The sequence below is a fragment of the Pimephales promelas genome, chromosome 10, assembly GCF_988280905.1.
Source record: "Pimephales promelas chromosome 10, fPimPro1.hap1.1, whole genome shotgun sequence".
NCBI classification, from domain to species: Eukaryota; Metazoa; Chordata; class Actinopteri; order Cypriniformes; family Leuciscidae; genus Pimephales; species Pimephales promelas.
In genome coordinates this window covers 14,151,180-14,171,959 of record NC_142778.1, presented here as the reverse complement: position 1 = coordinate 14,171,959, position 20,780 = coordinate 14,151,180, and the positions used below count along the sequence as shown (strand labels likewise).

At 41.6% G+C, this 20,780-nt stretch overlaps 1 protein-coding gene across 2 annotated transcripts; it reads left to right on the top strand.

Moving 5' to 3' along the window:
• The first annotated feature begins 1,279 nt into the window (after positions 1-1,279).
• Positions 1,280-16,897, top strand: uraha (urate (5-hydroxyiso-) hydrolase a). 2 transcript variants are annotated; one of them, XM_039681914.2, is made up of 5 exons: positions 1,280-1,543; positions 1,761-1,808; positions 3,617-3,759; positions 3,909-4,044; positions 16,689-16,897. In XM_039681914.2, exons 1-5 carry the CDS (start codon positions 1,496-1,498, stop codon positions 16,776-16,778), a joined length of 465 nt encoding a protein of 154 aa, XP_039537848.1. In that variant the 5' UTR covers positions 1,280-1,495; the 3' UTR covers positions 16,779-16,897. The 2 variants fall into 2 exon arrangements, with proteins under 2 accessions (XP_039537848.1, XP_039537849.1); XM_039681915.2 differs by lacking the exon at positions 1,761-1,808 and having other exon boundaries at positions 1,282-1,543.
• Positions 16,898-20,780: the final 3,883 nt, after the last annotated feature.

Here is a 20,780-nt window from a genome sequence, read left to right as displayed (position 1 = left end):
TGAGCCTGGGTTCTCCCAAGGTTTTTTCTCCATCCAATCTGATGGAGTTTTGGTTCCTTGCCACTGTCGCCTTGCTTAGTTGGGGTTATTTAATATTTAATATTTAACAATATTATTGATCTGTGTTGTACTACTTTCATGTTATCACTGTGAAGCTGCTTTGATACAATCTGTATTGTGAAAAGCGCTATATAAATAAATGTGACTTGACTTGACTTGACTTAACTCGGAGTGACTACGAAAGGGAACTGGCTGTGGTTGAGACGGAAAGATTCTGGCTGGCTTTTACAGGCCGCCACGCAAGTTTCATAGAATTCTTGAAAAAGTCAAAGAGTCAAAGGTTTATTTGTATAGTTTGCATAGTAATTACAGTTATTATGTAATTAATTACGTAATTTACGTTATCTGATAATTATTACTGTAATTATCAGAAATTGTGTTTTGCGGTAGGTAGTATGCCATATGGAACCGTTGCCACTGAACCTACTGTGCTTTAACGAAGATAGTGGGGCTCGACAACCTTAGTCAAACAGGAACTACGCTGAAGGAGCAACCTCAGCAGCAGGGGGATGTAAAGGTCAAGTAAGCTGCGCTGAGTTGAGTGGGGGACGAAGGGGGATGACTCTGTGACACCAGAGTCACTGTCGAGCCCTCTTGAGGTGTCATGGGGTGGTCAACAAAACACTGAGGATGGAAGGTGCCCACTTGAAGATCCTAGAGATATCCCCTACTCGGCTCAATCCAGACGGTTGTCGTGCTGGTCCACTGGGGAGACCACACTGTAGTTGCAGCCGTCGTGTGTGCTGACGTGCCAAGTACACTGCAGCCGTTAACACCGGACAAAAGGAGATTCACATTACCAAATGGAAAGAAAAGTAAATGGATGGAGAAGCATAGTTTACTGTAAAGCTACGTCTTAGTTTGTGCTTATCTTGGCGAAAGCCGAGTACAAATCAGCATGAAGTTTTAACATCTACTCTCATGTAATGGAAATCATGAACAGATTAATCAAAAATATTTCTGCATAAACTTTTATTTTGCACAGCCTTCATTTTCCTATGTCTGAAGAATATATACAAATCATTTCACTTAAATATTTTAACTAGTATATAAGAAGCCTGTTTAAATTTGAAAATATGTATTAAAATGAATCCTTTGTTCATTTTGAAAACATTCATTGCACTTTGCACCAAGTTATCAATGCAAGGCAAATTACCCAGAGGTCAATGGCTTATTTGTTTACATTTCTGCACAGTCCATCTCTCAAACTCTGAAATAAAACAAACATTTGTGCTCTGTTGAGGAATCTGTATCGAAATAATTGGTTCAACTTTCTTGTCACAAGACAGTCTTACATGGGCTGAGTGCTGGCTCATTTGTGATCTCATCATACTACACCCTCTCTGCTTCTGTCTCTGCTCTATACATTGTTCCACACTGCAGTGTATATTCATTTTAAACAAGTGGTGTGCAAAAAACACAAGACACCCTTCAGATGAACATACTTCAAAATATCAGGGGTCATATTGTTTCGACAGATAAGGTAAGACTAATTCTTTGTGTCTCAATCAACCAGTATACTGAAGAATCATTCACTAAATAATTTCTAATGTAACAGCTACTTTACAGTTTTTAATCAAAGTGCTTTAATGTCCAGATCTTACCAGAATATATATATGCGTGTGTGTGTGTGTGTGTGTGGATTTTATATGTAATTTATGAATTACAAAAGATGACTTCAACTGCTTCTGAATTGACAGGGTATGTCACCTCTGTGGGTAAAAACTGTCCGTCATGGCAAATATGTGGTAAATATTATGAACCTGACACAATATTTATGGTCCAGCATGACGATTTGATGATATGGTCCAGCATGATGATTTAATATACCTGAATAGTAGATCAGTGAATGACATCAGGAAAATTTAATCTAGTTGATACATTATAGCAAATATCTGACACTCAGTTAAAAACAGTTTTACAGACAATTTTAATAATTATAAATAATTATATACAGTATAGTTATAAATATAGTAATAATAAATAATTATAGTAGAAATCATTCCTTCTAACTTTTTGTATGCACCCTGTGAATAATATTTAAAAATCATTTAGCCTTACTAAAGAGTTTTGAAAACATTTAAGTAGCCAGTAATAATAGAACAAGCTCTGATTAAGCACAGACTAGAACAAACTAAGAAAACACTCACTATCCTGTACAAGATTTATAAATACAAAAACTTGCTATAATTTCTCTATGAAAAAGGAAGTTCTTCATTGATGTATGCATCACTCATTGATGTGTAATTGTTTATCTGCCTAAATATTACACAAATGAGTTAAATTAAAAGAAAAAATGACAGTAGTATAAACAGTATCATAAATTATAAATAGACAGACCTATTTTAAACAAAAATAACAAAAAAAAGAGTACATCCACATCAATTTATCAATTAATTATTTCAAAAGGGGGACAGTGTCATGATACAGAAGAACAAAGATCAAATCCAAACAAAGTTTATGTGTGTCTGTGTGTGTGTGTGACCTTTGGGTTTTGTTTTCTCTTTCTCGTCTGGTTTGTCCCACCCTTCGTTAGCACACACACGCACACGCACACACACACACACACACACACACACACACACACACACAAACACAATGATGATATCAGGCTTTATTTTCCTACACACAGAGCAGTAAAAGAGAGATGGTGGTGAATCGAAAAGTTGTTCAAAGCTCCACCCACAGCAACTCTGCAGCACTCAATATCACAGTAAACATTACTCATTCACTTTATATTGTACTTAAAACAGTAAACAAAAATAAAACAAATCTGAAATGTAATAAACCCTCCCGAAAAAATTACATATGTTGTAAACAATTCAATGTAATCTTGTCTTTTCTTAACTTTTTGGTTTGTGATTTATATAACACTGATTACACAGCTTATATCATAAATTTTATATTACTCTTAATTGTATGAATTTATGGTGTTTTTAGTAAAACCATGAATTACGTACATTACAAAATACTCATAAATATGAACAGAAAACACTCTTTACAAATCAATCAGTGTCTATTATGAGAAATCCCGCAAGTAATTGTCAACCATTCAAGAAGAAATTATATGTTTTAAACTTTTAGTGCGGAGCTATCACAGAATCGACTCACCGACAGCAGTTCTCTACAACTCTGCTGCAGATCACACACACACACACACACACACACACACACACACACACACACACACACACACACACGCGCGCGCGCGCACAGTAGCCTATAGCATCACCAGGGGCACCCATAGGAACCCCATTATTGCAGGATTTATTCAAAGAACTCTCAACCTATAATATTTATTAATCACGTCTCTCACACACAGACACACACACACACACACACGCACGCACGCACGCACGCACACACACACACACACACACACATATATGTTAGTTATGTCAAGAAAAAAATTACAAACATTTTGAAAGTTTGAGCAGGAATCCATTCATTAAGCTACAGATCATCTGTCATTTTCAAAAATTTGAATGTTTATTTTGTTATAGTTTAACAGGAGCTGGTTTATAGTGCATTAAATTAATATCACATTCTGTCACAGTATATGAACATGGCCACTACACTGCCAAGCCCCCTTACAACTCATGTGCTGAATATTGCCCAAGGAGTTCCTGGAGCCAACATGACCATTATCCTCTATCTCCTAGACCCCATCTCATCGGTGTGGAACTTACTCACAACAGGGTAAAGGCATAAAGTGACACATATTTAAGTTTTCTATCAACCAAAATGATAGCATGACGATTAAAGAGTATGTAGAGGTCTTGGCTAACCAAGTTAAATAATTCAAAAATTTCTCGAAATCATGAAAATCAATACTTCGTTTATTTTAGGATAACTAATGACGATGGACGGTGTCCTGGATTGATTAAAAAAGATAGCTTCATTGCTGGTGTGTATAAACTGCGTTTTGAGACTGGAAAGTACTGGGATGCCTTGGGGGAAATGTGCTTCTATCCATATGTAGAGGTATGAGAAAATGAAATGTACTATTCAAACAATAACCTGGAGTAATTTATTTTTTTTAGCTGTATTTTAAGCTAATGTTTAGACACTTTACACCAGTGGTTTTCAATGCTGATCCCGGGGACCATCTCTGTTAAGAATGTAACCTTAGTTCCTTGAGTAGGGAACGAGACACTGTGTTAGTAGCTGACACTATGGAAACACCCCGAGGTGTGATGATTGTCTGAAGCCCATATAGAATCATGGCAATTTATTGGCTGATGGCGCTTGCATCACCCCATGTGGCATACATTAAAAGGACATCCTTGTGTCATCTTACTCAGATTTCCAATGAAGGAAGCAAGCCAATGAATGAGGAGAATGGCATGCAATTGTACCTGATTTCTTACCCGACTCCTAAATCTAACCTTTGTCCCGTCTACAATCGATGTTCCCGAACGTCTACAGTCGACGTTTAGTCTATCTGGCTCTCGTCTACAATCGACGTCCCCTGGGTATCGTCTACAATCGATGTCCCCTAACATCTAGTCAAGTCAAGTCACCTTTATTTATATAGCGCTTTTTAAAACACAGATTATATCAAAGCAGATTCTCAGTGATAACATGAAAATAAAAAAAAAACCTTTGGAGAAACCAGGCTCAGTTGGGGGCCAGTTCTCCTCTGGCCAACGAAGGAACAGTGTGTGATTTGGGTAGCATTACAAGACATATTGGAATGAAACATTAAGAGTATTTATCCATTTAATCTGTCTGGAAGTCAAAGTAATCACACCGGTGTGGAGTTGTTGAGGATCAGTGCCGATCGCTGTCATGTCGATGAGGCCGGCGCAGGCACAGGTCCACCATAGAGGGTCCCTCGGGATAAACAGAGTAACTAATATTAGCGTAGATGCCATCCTTCTTATGATGTACCAAGTACATCAGGATTTACAGAACGTGTTCCCGGTTCTGGCTGATCTAAACTATGCAGCCTAATTTTGAATTAAGGAAGTCTTTGGTGTGTTATGTGTATGCTAGGCCAAAAAGATGTGTTTTTAGTCTAGCTTTGAACTGACAGAGTGTGTCTGCTTCCCGGACAATTTTAGGAAGATTGTTCAAGAGTTTTGGTGCTAAATAGGAAAAGGATCTTTTCAGCCTGCAGTCGATTTTGATATTCTAGGTATTATCAACTGGTCAGAATTCCGAGTTAAGAGCTTGCTCAAGTACTGGGGAGCTAAACCATTCAGTGCTTTGGAAGTAATCAGCAATATTTTAAAATTTATATGACGTTTAATAGGCAGCCAATGCATGGTTGACAGAACCAGGCTAATATGGTCATACTTGCTGGTTCTTGTAAGAACTCGAGCTGCTGCATTTTGAACTAGCTGAAGTTTGTTTTTTAAGTGTGCAGGGCACACTTAAAAAACAAAAAACCCAGTAGAGCGGGGTTCTCAAAGTTTTGATAGTTCCATCTTCTTCTTCCGCTTCATCCGGGGCTGGGTCGCGAGGGCAGCAGTCTAAGCAGAGATGCCCAGACTTCCCTCTCCCTAGACACTTCCTCTAGCTCTTCTGGGGGGACACCGAGGCGTTCGCAGGCCAGCCGGGAGACATAGTCTTTCCAGCGTGTCCTAGGTCTTCCCCGGGGCCTCCGCCCAGTGGAACGTGCCCGGAACACCTCCCCAGGGAGGCGTCCAGGAGGCATCCGGAACAGATGTCCGAGCCACCTCAGCTGACCCCTCTCGATGTGGAGGAGCAGCGGCTCTACTCTGAGCTCCTCCCGAGTGACCGAGCTTCTCACCCTATCTCTAAGGGATCGCCCAGCCACCCTGCGGAGAAAGCTCATTTCGACCGCCTGTATCCGGGATCTTGTCCTTTCGGTCATGACCCAAAGCTCATGAGCATAGGTGAGAGTAGGAACGTAGATTGACCGGTAAATTGAGAGCTTTGCCTTACGGCTCAGCTCCTTCTTCACCACAACAGACCGGTACATCGACCGCATTGCTGCAGAAGCTGCACCGATCCGTCTGTCAATCTCCCGTTCCATCCTTCCCTCACTCGTGAACAAAACCCCAAGATACTTAAACTCCTCCACTTGAGGAAGGATTTCTCCACCAACCTGAAGTGAGCAAGCCACCCTTTTCCGACTGAGGACCATGGCCTCGGATTTGGAGGTGCTGATTCTCATCCCAGCCGCTTCACACTCGGCTGCAAACCTCCCCAGTGCATGCTGAAGGTCCAGGTGTGAAGGGGCCAACACGACAACATCATCCGCAAAGAGCAGAGACGAAATCGTGCGGTCCCCAAACCTGACACCCTCCGGCCCCTGGCTGCGCCTATAAATTCCGTCCATAAAAATTATGAACAGAACCGGCGACAAAGGGCAGCCCTGCCGGAGTCCAACATGCACTGGGAATAAGTCTGACTTATTACCGGCAATGCGAACCAAGCTCCTGCTTCGGTCATACAGGGACCGGACAGCCCTTAGCAAAGGACCCCGGACCCCATATTCCCGGAGCATCCTCCACAGGCCGCCTCGGGGGACACAGTCGAATGCCCTCTCCAAATCCACAAAACACATGTGGACTGGTTGGGCAAACTCCCATGAACCCTCCAGCACCCTGTAGAGAGTATAGAGCTGGTCCAGTGTTCCACGGCCTGGACGAAAACCACACTGTTCCTCCTGAATCCGAGGTTCCACTATCGGCCGTATTCTCCTCTCCAGTACCCTGGCATAGACTTTCCCAGGGAGGCTGAGAAGTGTGATCCCCCTCTAGTTGGAACACACCCTCCGGTCCCCCTTCTTAAAAAGAGGAACCACCACCCCGGTCTGCCATCCCAGAGGCACTGTCCCCGACCGCCACGCGATGCTGCAGAGGCGTGTCAACCAAGACAGCCCCACAACATCCAGACACTTGAGGTATTCAGGGCGCATCTCATCCACCCCCGGTGCCTTGCCACCGAGGAGTTTCTTGACTACCTCGGTGACCTCAGCTAGGGTGATGGACGAGTCCACCTCTGAGCGCTCAGCCTCTGCTTCCTCAATGAAAGACGTGATTGAGGAGATCCTCGAAGTATTCCTTCCACCGCCCGACGACATCCTCAGTTGAGGTCAGCAGCCGCCCACCCCTACTGTAAACTGCATTGGTGGGGGACTGCTTCCCCCTCCTGAGGCGCCGGACAGTTTGCCAGAATCTCTTCGAGGCCAGCCGATAGTCCTTCTCCATGGCCTCACCGAACTCCTCCCAGGCCCAAATTTTTCCTCCACAACCACCCGGGCCGCAGTCCGCTTGGCCTGCCGGTACCTGTCAGCTGCCTCCGGAGTCCCACAAGCCAAACAGGCCTGATAGGACTCCTTCTTCAGCTTGACGGCATCCTTTACTTCCGGTGTCCACCACCGGGTTCGGGGATTGCCGCCTCGACAGGCACCGAAGACCTTACGGCCACAGCTCCAAGCAGCCGCTTCGACAATGGAGGTGGAGAACATGGTCCACTCAGACTCAATATCTCCAGCCTCCCTCGGGATCTGGTCGTAGCTCTGCCGGAGGTGAGAGTTAAAGATCTCTCTGACAGGAGATTCGGCCAAACGTTCCCAGCAAACCCTTACAGTACGCTTGGGTCTGCCAAGTCTGTCCAGCCTCCTCCCCCGCCATCGGATCCAACTCACCACCAGGTAGTGATCAGTTGACAGCTCCGCCCCTCTTTTCACCCGAGTGTCCAAGACATACGGCCGCAGGTCAGATGAAACGACCACAAAGTCGATCATTGACCTACGACCTAGGGTGTCCTGGTGCCACATGCACTGGTGGACACCCTTATGCTTGAACATGGTGTTTGTTATGGACAAACTGTAACTAGCACAGAAGTCCAATAACTGAACACCACTCGTGTTCAGGTCGGGGGGGCCGTTCCTCCCAATCACGCCCCTCCAGGTGTCACTGTCGTTGCCCACGTGAGTGATGAAGTCCCCCAGTAGAATGACGGAGTCCCCAGTTGGAGCACTTTCCAGCTCTCCTCCCAGAGACCCCAAGAAGGCCGGGTACTCTGCACTGCCGTTTGGCCCATAGGCACACACGACAGTGGAAGACCTATCCCCGACCCGTAGGCGCAGGGAAACGACCCTCTCGTTCACCGGGGTAAACTCCAACACATGGCGGCTGAGCTAGGGGGCTATTAACAAACCCACACCAGCCCGTCACCTCTCACCATGGGCAACTCCAGAGTGGTGAAGAGTCCATCCTCTCTCAAGGAGTGTGGTTCCAGAGCCCAAGCCATGCGTAGAGGTGATCCCGACTATCTCTAGTCGGAACCTCTCAACCTCACGCACAATCTCAGGCTCCTTCCCCGCCAGCGAGGTGACGTTCCACGTCCCTAAGGTTAGTTTCTGTGTCCAGGGATCGGGTCGCCGAGGCCCCTGCCTTCGACTGCCACCCGATCCTCTTTGCACCGGCCCCTTACGGCTCCTCCTGCAGGTGGTGAGCCCACGGGAAGGCGGTCCCACGTCACTCCTTCGAGCTGAGCCCGGCCGGACCCCGTGGGGAGAGGCCCGGCCACCAGGCGCTCGCATACGAGCCCCAACCCCGGGCCTGGCTCCAGGGTGGGGCCCCGGCTGCGCCATACCGGGCGACGTCACGGTCCTTAAATCTATTGTTCTCATAAGGGGTTTTTGAACCGCTCTTAGTCTGACCCGTCATCTAGGACCTGTTTGCCTTGGGAGACCCTACCAGGGGCATATAGCCCCAGACAACATAGCTCCTAGGGTCATTCGGGTACTCAAACCCCTCCACCACGTTAAGGTGGCAGTTCAAGGAGGGGCTTGAACTGCCACTAGAGTTTTGATAGGTTAGGGCCAATTTAGGAACCCAACATTGAACTGAGGGGCAGGTGAGAAAAAGAAAAAAAGGCTGAAAAGAAAATCCCATTTGAAATAATTTTAATGACCAAGTTGAATCTCTACAGTTAACATTAGTTGCAATAAACACATTTTAATTCATAACAGAGGCTAAACCTGGCAAAACTTGTGAAAATCTTGGGGGGGGAGAAAGAAACTTTTAAAATAGAAGCTTACCAAACAAGTCATCATCATCATTCTATCATTACTTGTCAGTCGCGTTTCCATTATTGCAGATTTGCATATTATTATTATCTTTTTAACCCGTAACTGAAAAACAAAAAATGAATGGTTGTTGTCTTTTTAAAACGCAAAGTTGAACACAATTTTAATTGGAACTGGCTACACCAACTACTGCACAAAAAAGTAAATATCAACAGACTTTTGTTTAAATTACTTTTGCCCCTTTATTAAACATTTTAAATATTCACAAATTAATATGGAAAACATGTCGATTTTACTGGTTTTCTAAGGCCAAATTAGAACCTGGAATTTATATTTTTCCCGCAGTGATGAATGAGAAGAGCCATAGCCTGTGTCTGATCTAGCCTGATTTAAATGTGAGTTATAGGCTAATGATCATAAATGCGTCTGAAAAAACAGTGAGGCATTTTAATTGTTTATTAATAAACAAAGTCTCGGCTAAAAACATATCTCCATCTCCGCTGTTAAGCAGATACGCTTTTAGAAAGAAATGCACTTTTCATACGGATTACATAATCAGGTATTTGCTTTCGATTCGAGTATTTTTGTTTTAAAGTGGACGTTTCAAGCTTTAACCTACATAGACTATATTTTGTTTCAGTACTCTCCAGTTCACGGGGATGATGAAAGCGCATAGCCTACTGATTGTTTTCTTTTATTTTACAGAAGCACAATGTTATCTTGTTATTATGAGTATGCAAGGAAAATGAGGAAAATGCAAGTGTGAAAAATTTTAAAGGTAATGGAAACGCGGCTATTAATAAGCTTGACATTAAGTCACATTGAATGATTACTTGGTCAACATACCCTTTTAAATTGCAATGGGATTTGTGGTGCTGGTTTTGGTTGGCCACGATTCCTATTCCTGTGTAGACAACCACTGTTCCGTTGATGGTCTTGGATCAACGGAACAGCATTCCGTTAATTTTGTGAATTGGTAAGTTTCGTTAGGTTTTAAAGTAATATACAGCTGAATATCATCAGCATAACAGTGAAAGCTAATTCCATATTCCTAATGATATCTCCTAATGGCAGCATGTACAGAGTGAATAGCAGCGGTCCTAGTACTGAGCCTTGTGGTGGTGCGCCATACTGAACTTTTGATCGATAAGACATCTCTTCATTTACTGCTACAAACTGATAACAGTCAGATAAGTATGATTTAATCCATGCTAATGCAATTCCACAAATGCCAACATAGTTTTCTAGTCACTATCCTGTACAAGATTAAATAGAAAAAGAATACAAAATTCTTTTTCTATTTAAAAGAATGTTGTGGTCAATTGTGTCAAATGCAGCACTGCGCTTCAGCCAATAACAGACATATCTGAAGCAGTTCAGCCAATAACAGACAGGTCTGACTCGGGTGCAAAACCAATCAAAATCTAGTTCGGCTGGGGGGCGGGGCATTCAAACCGCGCTTTGACATTCAATCACTGACGCTCGTGTTTTGAATCAGTAGCGCTAACGTTTCAATATTTCAGTGAATATTTATTAATATTTATAATATCAATAAATATTTCAATATTTAATTATGGCAACAACTGAAATGGGTCATACCCAGGGCGGCTGGCCAATAGAGGGCGCTAGGGCGCCGCCCTCCCTCGATAAGCCAGACTACAGTTTATGAGCCAAATGCAATAAATAAGTAAATACATAAATCATGAATACATATTGTCAATATTAGTGTGTTTGAGATGTTAAATGCACCCAGTATATGTGAAAAATAAAATAGAAATTCAAAATGTCTGGTTTTTCTACACTTCCCCTTCCTGAAGTGCACGCATAGAGAGCACGTAATCAGCTCTGGGGCGCTAGAGAAATTGCCCCAGGAAGGCGGGTCTCTGGAGCAGCTTAGCCAATCGCTGATTTAAGATATAAATGATTGACATAAACTGTAGCCAATCAGCGAGCTCAAATCTAGTCAGCTATGGGCGATTCTTGTAGCGCCCCAAGCAAGCGCGCCCATGCGCACCACTACTAAAGTCAGGAAAAGTCTCATTTTCTGTACATGTTTAGTTTAGTTTAGTTTATTTTTATCCCTTAGGAAATTGGTTTTGCACAGGTGCTACACATCACAAAACTCACATGGACTCACACGAAACAAAAGGAACGCACATGGTTACAGACTATTCAGCATTAAAATAGCAGTTGGTATGAATGAGTTCTTAAACCTCCTAGTTCTCCCCCCCATTACGCTATATCTGCGGCCAGATGGAAGGATAATGTGGAATATTTCCTTGAAAAATCACTCAAAATTGTTGTGAGTAATACTTTTTTTGGTAACACTTTAGAATACGGTTCCTTCGTTAATGAATAACTACACAAGAACTAATGAGTAACACAATATTAACAATCTAGTAACTATTATTAACTAACAAGAAACTCTGATTAACGAACTAGTAAGTAATAGCGCACAGACGAAAGTGGTAGTTCACTATTAAGTAATCAACAACTACTATTTTTTTAATACTTCCCAGAGAACTACTGAAAAAGTTTATTAACAATCTAGTAACTACTATTAACTAAAAGAAATTCTTAATGATGAATTAGTAAGTAATAGCTCACAGATGAAAGTGTTACTAGATACTTCTGTGGGAATTACTAATTATTTGGATCCGTATTATAAAGTGAAGATCATTGGAACTAATTCTGTGAAAACAGTTCTCCTGTTCGCATGGTCTCTATTAGAGGGTAGGGACTTGCTCGCTTTCGGTCAACGAATTGTGCCTGGAGTTCACACCGGCTACTCTCACAAGACTCAGTCCTGGATTGTGCCCAAAGTTCCTACCTCTCCTGTAATAGGAGCAGGTGGTGAGCCTGCAGGCGCTGCCCAAGAGGAGGCAGACCCAGCCCTGGCTTTCTCTATCCGCCCGCTTCATAGCAGTTAGACATGTACAGAACGAAAGCCTTACTCCTCAGACCAACTCTAATCTATTAGATTTAGCAGAGACGGAAGGCTGTTTCCAAGCAAAGTTGGCCCACTGATGGTGGCTGCCTTAATTCGGTGTAGAATTCCGAGATGTCCTCTTAGGTGTTATATAGCTCCTCTATAATGAGTGTTGCTCCGCCTAGGCATTGACAAAGTGCTTTGCTGACAGATTCTAGAGTTGGGGGCTGGGCGACACCTAGATTGAACCACTGCTTCCGTGGGCTCCCTTCTTATGAAGCCAGTTTCACCATGAGCCCGGTTCAAGTCTCGGCTTGTTGTGCTGTTCCCCTCCAATGGACTGGATACGTGCGCCATTTCTACTCCAGTTGTGTTCCCCTTGCCCGAACCCTGTCGAGTTCCTCCACACCCCGCCAACATCGAATGTGGCGGAATGTCCGGTGTTAGGCCTACCACTGGTAAGCAGTGTGGAACCTGTGCTAGGCTGGGGCCCATATATTGAGATCCCTACGGTGATCACATATGTGTATTTCCATGATACGGCTCCCTTCGGTGAGCCCGTGTCTTCCCTCGGCAGAGTCTGCTCTGCCATCAGTGTCGGGAGAGTCTCCCCCCTGTCATAGGCTGGAGCCACCCCAGTGACATTCCATATGTCATACTGCTCGGTCTTCCACCCAGTTCATATGAGTTTTCCCCATGTTACCACCCTCCGGGTTGGATGTGGCTTCCGCAGCGTCCCTTCCTTCCAATGTACGGAAAAAAAACTTTCCTAGTGGTCCTGTAGGAACAACAGTGACTACCTGGCCTAAGGCCTGTCCTTTCCCGCCTTAAAATTGAGGGGGCATCAGGAGGCTTTTGTCTAGGCACTGGAAGGTGGCAGCTTTAGTGGCGTTTTCAAAGGTTATCCCCATTCAGTCAACCGTAGACTACGTCTGACGTTATCGACTGAAAGGGAACATCCTGGTTGCGTATGCAACCTACCGTTCCCTGAAGGAGGGAACGGAGGACATAGTCCCCTTGCCACTATCACTGGTCCACTGTTGACTCCAGGTTACTCTCGGCTCCTCAGCGGAAAAGCAACTAGTGCATCCATCCACTTCCGTGTTTATACCCACGCGTGGGGCGGAGTGTGTGATGTGAATCACGCACGCCAATTACATTGGCTCATTCAATAGTACTCGAAGAACATAGGGTAATAGTATACCACAAAAATATACCACAGAGCCACATAACTATGTCTATGCCAATACATAGTTAACAAGAATTTTGAGTACTGGTCAACTGGATGTTTTAGACTAGAGTTTTTGTTACAAAATGATGTGAAAATCACAGGTTGAGTGAGCGATGGGCTCTGAGTAACACAAGTCTTTGCGCAGAGAGGGTGAGATTTATCTTGGGTGCTGGTCACTGAGGGAGCGGTACTAACTGTACCAACTGTACATGTAACATTATTATAAAATAACACTTAGGGCCATATTTTAATTATCAAAGCGTGTGGTCTAAAGTAGGGGTGTAAAGTGGACAGTTAATCACGATACAATACGATATCGATTCTCTCAGCCAGGGATACAATATTTGCCGATACCTCAAAAAATTCTATGATACGATTACGATTCGGTTCAGGGCTATATCGATCGATTAATCGATATTTAGATATTATGTGCCAAGTGTACACAACCAGTTACATGTATTAACTCACAATACATACAAAAATATATTACATGAAAGTTTAACTAAATTGCACGACCTCACCCAATTGGGACATTAAGTTGTTTGTTACAAAACTCTCAGCTGGCACGTATTTGCAAAGTAACAAGCAGCCTTGTCACCTGACCTGAATACTGCGCACTGATTTGCTAAAACAGACTTTTCGGGGCTTGTCGTTTCTGCTGTAAAACATAAACCCGCAATGCCTTTACAGTGGAAAATACCAGCTTTTGTGACAAAGGGCTCAGTAAATCTTGTCAGGTGTCTATGTCAGTGGAGAAAGGTTACGTGAGGATGTGGAGTGTGTCAAAATAAAGGTATAGTATATCGATATTTCGTGTGTGGTATCGATGCATCGTATCATTATATGTTTGATCGATGCATCAATCCATATCGATTTATTGTTACACCCCTAGTCTAAAGTGCAGGGCGCAAGTTCACTCAGGAGTGCATTGTAGTCTTCCTGACGAAAAATTTGATTCATTCATGTTATAGGAGAGGAAGGATTTTCTAAAGTTGTTAAATCATCTAAATCGACAACATGTATGTTAGACCATATACCGACTAATCTACTGAAAGAGATGCTTCCAGAGGTCATAGATCCTCTTCTTAAAATCATTAATTCAACTTTGCCATTAGGATACGTACCAAAAACTTTTAAACAGGTGATTACAACAGGATCCTGCATGGAGACAGGTGTTTTATTACCCCATTCCCTGACCCAAACCCCAGACCAGTTACAATGTAGCTCTAGGACAAGGGCACACAATGACATTGAGCTTTGGCCAATAAAGGGAAGATTTCAGGGTCTAAAAAGCCTGAGGGTTGCACCTGACAGGGCCTGTGACATTGCATGTGCCATATTACGCAACACTGCCAACATCAGAAAAAAAAAGTTTTAATAAGCCTAAAATAAAAGACAAGACAAATTTGCAAAACTCTATTTGCTTAGAGTTGTATTTTAATAGTTCTTTGTAAAGAAAACCCAGTTATTCAGTCATCTTTTTAAAAGATATTATGCAAGATCAGCAATAGTAGTCTGTGTGATTTTACTCTGAAGTTTATTTTGAAGCAACTCTATTTCTAGTGCAATTTTTTTCTTAGTCAAGTTCTGTTTCTCCCCCTGATTTTTGTTTTTTCCAAAATACTGTTAATTTCAAAATACTTTTTTATTTCCAATAATTTCTGTTGAAGACTCATATAGGGAACGAATTTAACCCTGTGTCGTTTGTGTCACACATGCCTCATGCAACAAATAAAAAGCAAATTTGTCTCTACACTGCCCACCCCTGTATCACTGTTGTGTGCAGACTCTTCTGTTCATGTGGACTCCTGTCAGAAATAATAGGCATAGGCACAAGTAGAAATCAATTAAAGCCATCAATTAAATTAAAGTACTTCCTCCAAAGGACAGTCATCTGAGAAGTTTTCTTCACTCTCCAGTGCAATGTGATTGATAACTCATGGTCAAATATTTTTACATTAACATAAGTTTATCAGTTTTTACTTTCACAAGACAAATCAATTTATCATTACTCAAGATTTAACAGTTGAAATGACTAAACCAGCCAATTTGGATTATAGGTCTACTTAATTCAATGCAGCAACAAATTATTTCACAGTGTACAAAGATAATTTAAATCTCATTTCCCAGTGATGAAGGTGTTGCTGCTACTGGTCCCTGATGTGGGTCTGGAAGAGCTGAACCCAGGGATGCCCTTCACAACAGGCCAATTCACATTCAACCCAAGGGTCAGCTCTTCTGCCAGGGTCAGGAGCATCATTATTATTTTTTTCTCAGCCTTTTTCCTGGTTGCTTTTATAAACAGACAATCATTTATTTAACAGTGCCTTTTTAAAAGAGACTAGTAGGCCTATAAGGCCTAAAATTACCATTAAGTAGAATATTTTTGTACTTCACTTTGACCATGTCCATTATTATAGTGTGGTGACTCGACATTACAATGAACAAAGTAATTATGAAATTATGAAAATAAAAATAAAATAATAATAAGTTATTAAAACATCTAACATGGCCACCACAAACTCATTTAATTTGTCTTCTACTTTTGCCAGCACTCTCTCCTGGCTTTTGCACACTTTGAGGTATTCCCTGGCGTTTTAATTAAAGACTGAAATTCGGCATAACCTTGCATTAAAAGCGCTTGCTCTGCTTGGGAGAGAAAATGGGCGTGTTCTTTGGCCGTGCTGAACAGCCAATAGCAGCGCTGCTGATCACTGGTTCTGCTATCGATACGTCCCCTTTTAAACCAACGCGAGAACGCGCAGTTATCTCATAACTCAATCCAGCGATACTAATCATAAACAACAGGTGTGTTCGAAGAACCCAATTAGCCGGATCATGATTAGCACGATGATATCATCTTAGATGTCTCATTTGATCTCGGATGTTTTAAGCAACGTACGAAGAACGAGCCCCTGGTGTCAATAAAAGCTTTTATTGGACTAACAAGGATGTTTTCAGTTCTGAAACTTACAGGATAATAATATGATGACCTCTTAGGTGTCAAAAGCTCAAGGAAAATTTGATTTCTCAGTTCATCACCCCTTTGAGGGCAACACATAAACCACTTTCTGAAAATAGTGAAATCTGAGTGAGATGGCGTTAGCATGATATGGGGCAGTGTAAGCCGATAAATTGCAGTGAATCTATTCAGGCTTCAGACAATCATAACACCAAGGGGTGCTCCCATAGCATCAGCAGTTGACATGCCCCTATGAAAGGGAACCACCGCTTTGCACATTGTGTGTGTTTCTCTTATCTGACACACTCAGTTCCATTTATTGAGCTCTCTTCTAAAAAAAAAATGATGATCTGAATCAGGTGTGTTAAATAATAGAAATAAAATACGCAGATCAGTGGGTCCCCAGGACCAGGATTGTAAACCACTGCTTTACACTCTTTCTAATAGCAATTGTTAGTGTGTTATTTATTATTGTTTGCTTTGTTTTTTTCAGGTTGTCTTCAACATCACTGACCCTTCACAGAAGTACCATATTCCTCTGATTCTGAGCCGTTTCTCTTACAGTACATATAGAGGAAGTTAGTTAAGTTCATGCATGTTTCAGTGTCAATGCACAGGTAAAAATGTAATCACTCATGTGATAACACTATGATAATGTTCCGTAATAAATAATTTTAATAAAGCATTTTGCTGAAGAGTTAATCGTTTATTAATCATTTATTATACACATATGTATTATTGTTATGTTAATGTGACAAATGTTTTGGAAGTCATTTAAAAAATGTTTTTGTAACTCCTGAAATTTAACATTACATTTATGCATTTGGCTGACACTTTTATCCAAAGAAACTTACATTGCATTCCAAGGTACACAGTTTTACATTCTTATTCAGATTCAGATTCATTCAGATTCATACTTTATTGTCCTCATTGAAGGAAATTTGTTTTCACAGCCTGTACACAAAGTGCCATCAACATGAATTCTATACCCAAACCTACACATAGTACACATGTATAGACAACAATATACACACATAACATAGAAGAGACATTATTAACTTGTCTGTGAGTTTAGTGATCTTATAGCACAGGCAGTGTTGGGGTAGTTACTCAAAAAAAGTAATTAGTTACTTCTGTAAATTGTAATGAGATTACTTTACTAGTTACTGCGTTGGAAAAACTTCACTACTTATTACTTTACTTTCCCGTTTCTTAATTTACCATGGACAAACATCATAGCCTATCATCACTTTTTGCTCTATCATCACTTTATTGTACAAATTTATACATAATGGCATGAAAAAACAATATCCCTGTCTGCACAAATAAATATATGCCGCACTGTAAAATTCACAAACAACAGGATAAAGGAGGCTATGGTTGGGGTCATTTTAAAATGGGGTTCAACACACAGGCTTTGGGAGAATAAAACTCAGAACAAAACCAGCTTTTTATTCGACTAATGGCAATAAAAGACAAAAAATGAAGAGTTCAATGAAAAATAATAAAATAAAGGTCACTTTATCCCATAAAATTCTTAATCTTAATTTAAAATGTATTTTTCTAAACCTGGGGGATTAAAGCTAGGGTATACGATTTCAAAGATTGTTCATTATTAATATCCTTGTTTAGATGCTGGTTATGGTTATATAGTACAATCCTAACAATATGAATAGAAAAAAGAATGAAAAAAATCCATTCACTCTATTGGCTGTACAGCCGCAGAAAAGTTGACCAATGTAAGCTGTGCGGCCGCACAGCTTATATTGGTCCACTGCTCTCATCCAATCACCAGCTCCACTTGAAACGCCGCCTTGCGCTCTCGTCTCCAACCCAACCGCACCCGCCCCCCTCCGTACGCGAGCATACAGCTGACAGACTGTCTAGCTAGCTAGTAGCGTCAGATCAGCAATGGATAAAGCAATGGATACAAATATAAACAACAACAGCAAGCGGCCCCTGCTTGCCCCTACTGTAAAGTTTGGACGAAAGAGAAAGTCTGTGGAGGAAAGATCAGAGATTAAATAGAAATGTGAAGAACGCCGGACTCTAAGTACGATAAATATAGCGTCCTTCATTGACCGATGGTGAAAGCTTCAGGGAGATCTGGGACTGAAAACGACGCTGACACGGATGACTTTTTGTTGAGCAGGTAAACATTTATTTATTCTTTTATGGTGTGACGTGTTACATGGATTTTTATCAGTTTGACAACTTGCTCATGCTGCCGGTCGGCATTGGAATGTTAGCCGTTTAGCATCGCCTATCACGGGTCAAACTAATTATATTTCTTGTTCGAGGTTTCTGTTCGAGCCGATCGGAATTTGAACAAGATGCGCTGCGTGCTACAATAAGAATTACTGAAAACCTTAGCAATACTAGTAGTATTATAATGGTGGTGGGGAGTTTAGAACATTTCATGTGTTGCTAATCTTGTGTTGACGTCTTGCTTTGACGTGAACTCAAATGTGACATACGTCAGGGATCAGGTAGCACAGAGGGGAGGGGGGTGTGTGTGGAGGGGCGGGATGAGTTTTTTAAAACTTCCCTACCGTCTCGACCGATTTTTCTGATCTCATGAAGTAGCGTGTGTATGACACCCCAATTCGTATTTTTATTTTTGGCGTGCTATCAAGACGCATAATTGCTTTTCAGCATGTTTATGAACGCCGTTGACTTAAAGTTATATAAATATATGACTTACCTCAACCCCGTCCCTAAACCTAACCGTCACTGGGGTTAATGGCATTTATGACTCTTCCCTTACCATCCTAGGAAAGAAAAAGATATGACTTACCTCAACCCTATCCCTAAACTTAACCGTCACTGGGGTTAATGGCATTTATGACTGGAGATTTGACGTTGTGTACAGACACGCGGAATGACGCGGACGTTAATGGCGTAGACATACACGCAAACACGCGCATACACGCTGATAGCTCAAAATACGTAGAGATAACATGCCACTTGACTCGAAAGTTTTAGTTTTTACTATTAGTTTTAGTCATGCTCATACTCTTTTTAGTCTAGTCAAGTTTCAGTCGACTAAAAGTCTGACCATTTTAGTCTAGTTTTAGTTGACAAAAACTGATGACATTTTAGTCTAGTTTTAGTCGACGAAAACTAATGACATTTTAGTCTAGTTTTAGTCGACAAAACTGATGACATTTTAGTCTAGTTTTTGTCAATGAAGTAGTAATGCAATTCTATTTAACCCAGTCAATATAATACAACTACCTACTAGTAGTATAAAGTAAACCAAATTTTCTTTTAGCCAAACCCATTTCAAACAAGGTTATCTTATATTATTGTTGCCTTAAAGACTCAAGAATACATCCATTTCAAACACGGAAGTTGCACTGATTTGAAATTACAACATTTATTTTTCCAACCAAACATGTTGTTAGAAGTACACACATAAATTTAAATAAAATAAATAAAAACAATAAATAAAATAGTGGCACAATGGCAGAAATAAATGAATACATTCAAGTTTACCATAAAGATAAACAAGGTGTTTGAATGCTCGAGCAAAAATAACATACTAAGAAGTGCAAATAAAATGTGTGTGTCTGTTACTTGTATTGCTTGTAAACTGAAGTCAGATTTTGCATCATAAAAACTATTAAAAGATATAACAATACTGTGGTGAGCAGGCCAAGGGATGTGAGAGAAGAACATCTCAAGGCCGGTGGCATGAGTGTTAATGCACCGGTCTTGCATCTCTCACGGAGGAGAGGAAGCATAAAAGGAGGAGTGATGACACTGAAGATGGAGAGAGAAACAGGCCTGATTTTATGTTGTGTTTTGACTGTGTTTTTTTTATTGTGTGCCAGGCCAGCAGTCGTCCGTGAGGGGCTGCTGGCTTTTTCTTTCGTTTTGTATTTGTTTATTTTATTAAGTCTTGAATGTTCCCATGTCCTTTCCAGGTTTCGGAACCAATTTAACAAATTTCAGATGTTCAGATGAAGGAGGCGGGAACCGGTGAACATTTAAGACTTAATAAAATAAACAAATACAAAACTAAAGAAAAAGCCAGCAGCCCCTCACGAACGACTGCTGGCACACAATAATACACAGACAAAACACAAAATAAAATCAGGCCTGTTCCTCTCTCCATCTTCAGCGTCATCACTCCTCCTTTTATGCTTCCGCTCCTCCGTGAGAGATGCAAGATCGGGATGCAAGATCGGTGCGTCTCACAGGTGACGTTCATCAACACTCATGCTACTGGCCTTGAGACGTTCTTCTCTCACATCCCTTGGCCTGCTCGCCACAAATACAAATAGTTTGGACCTTAGAGAGATAAAATGGATTCGGAAGCACTGGCTGCATACAGTGGAATTCGTCGATCAGAAAAGAACAAACTGAATTATGCCAACTACTGAACCAAATAACCAGCAGTCTCAACAGCAACTACATAAACTGTAACTTCCTGAATGTGTTATTTTAAGAATGGTTGTCACAAACAAACAAAAAACAACAACAACCAAAATAATCATTTCTTGCATGTCTGTTCTGGCCAGCCATTAAAGGTTGTCTAAGCCAGTGTTTCCCAACCCTGTTCCTGGCGGCACACCAACAC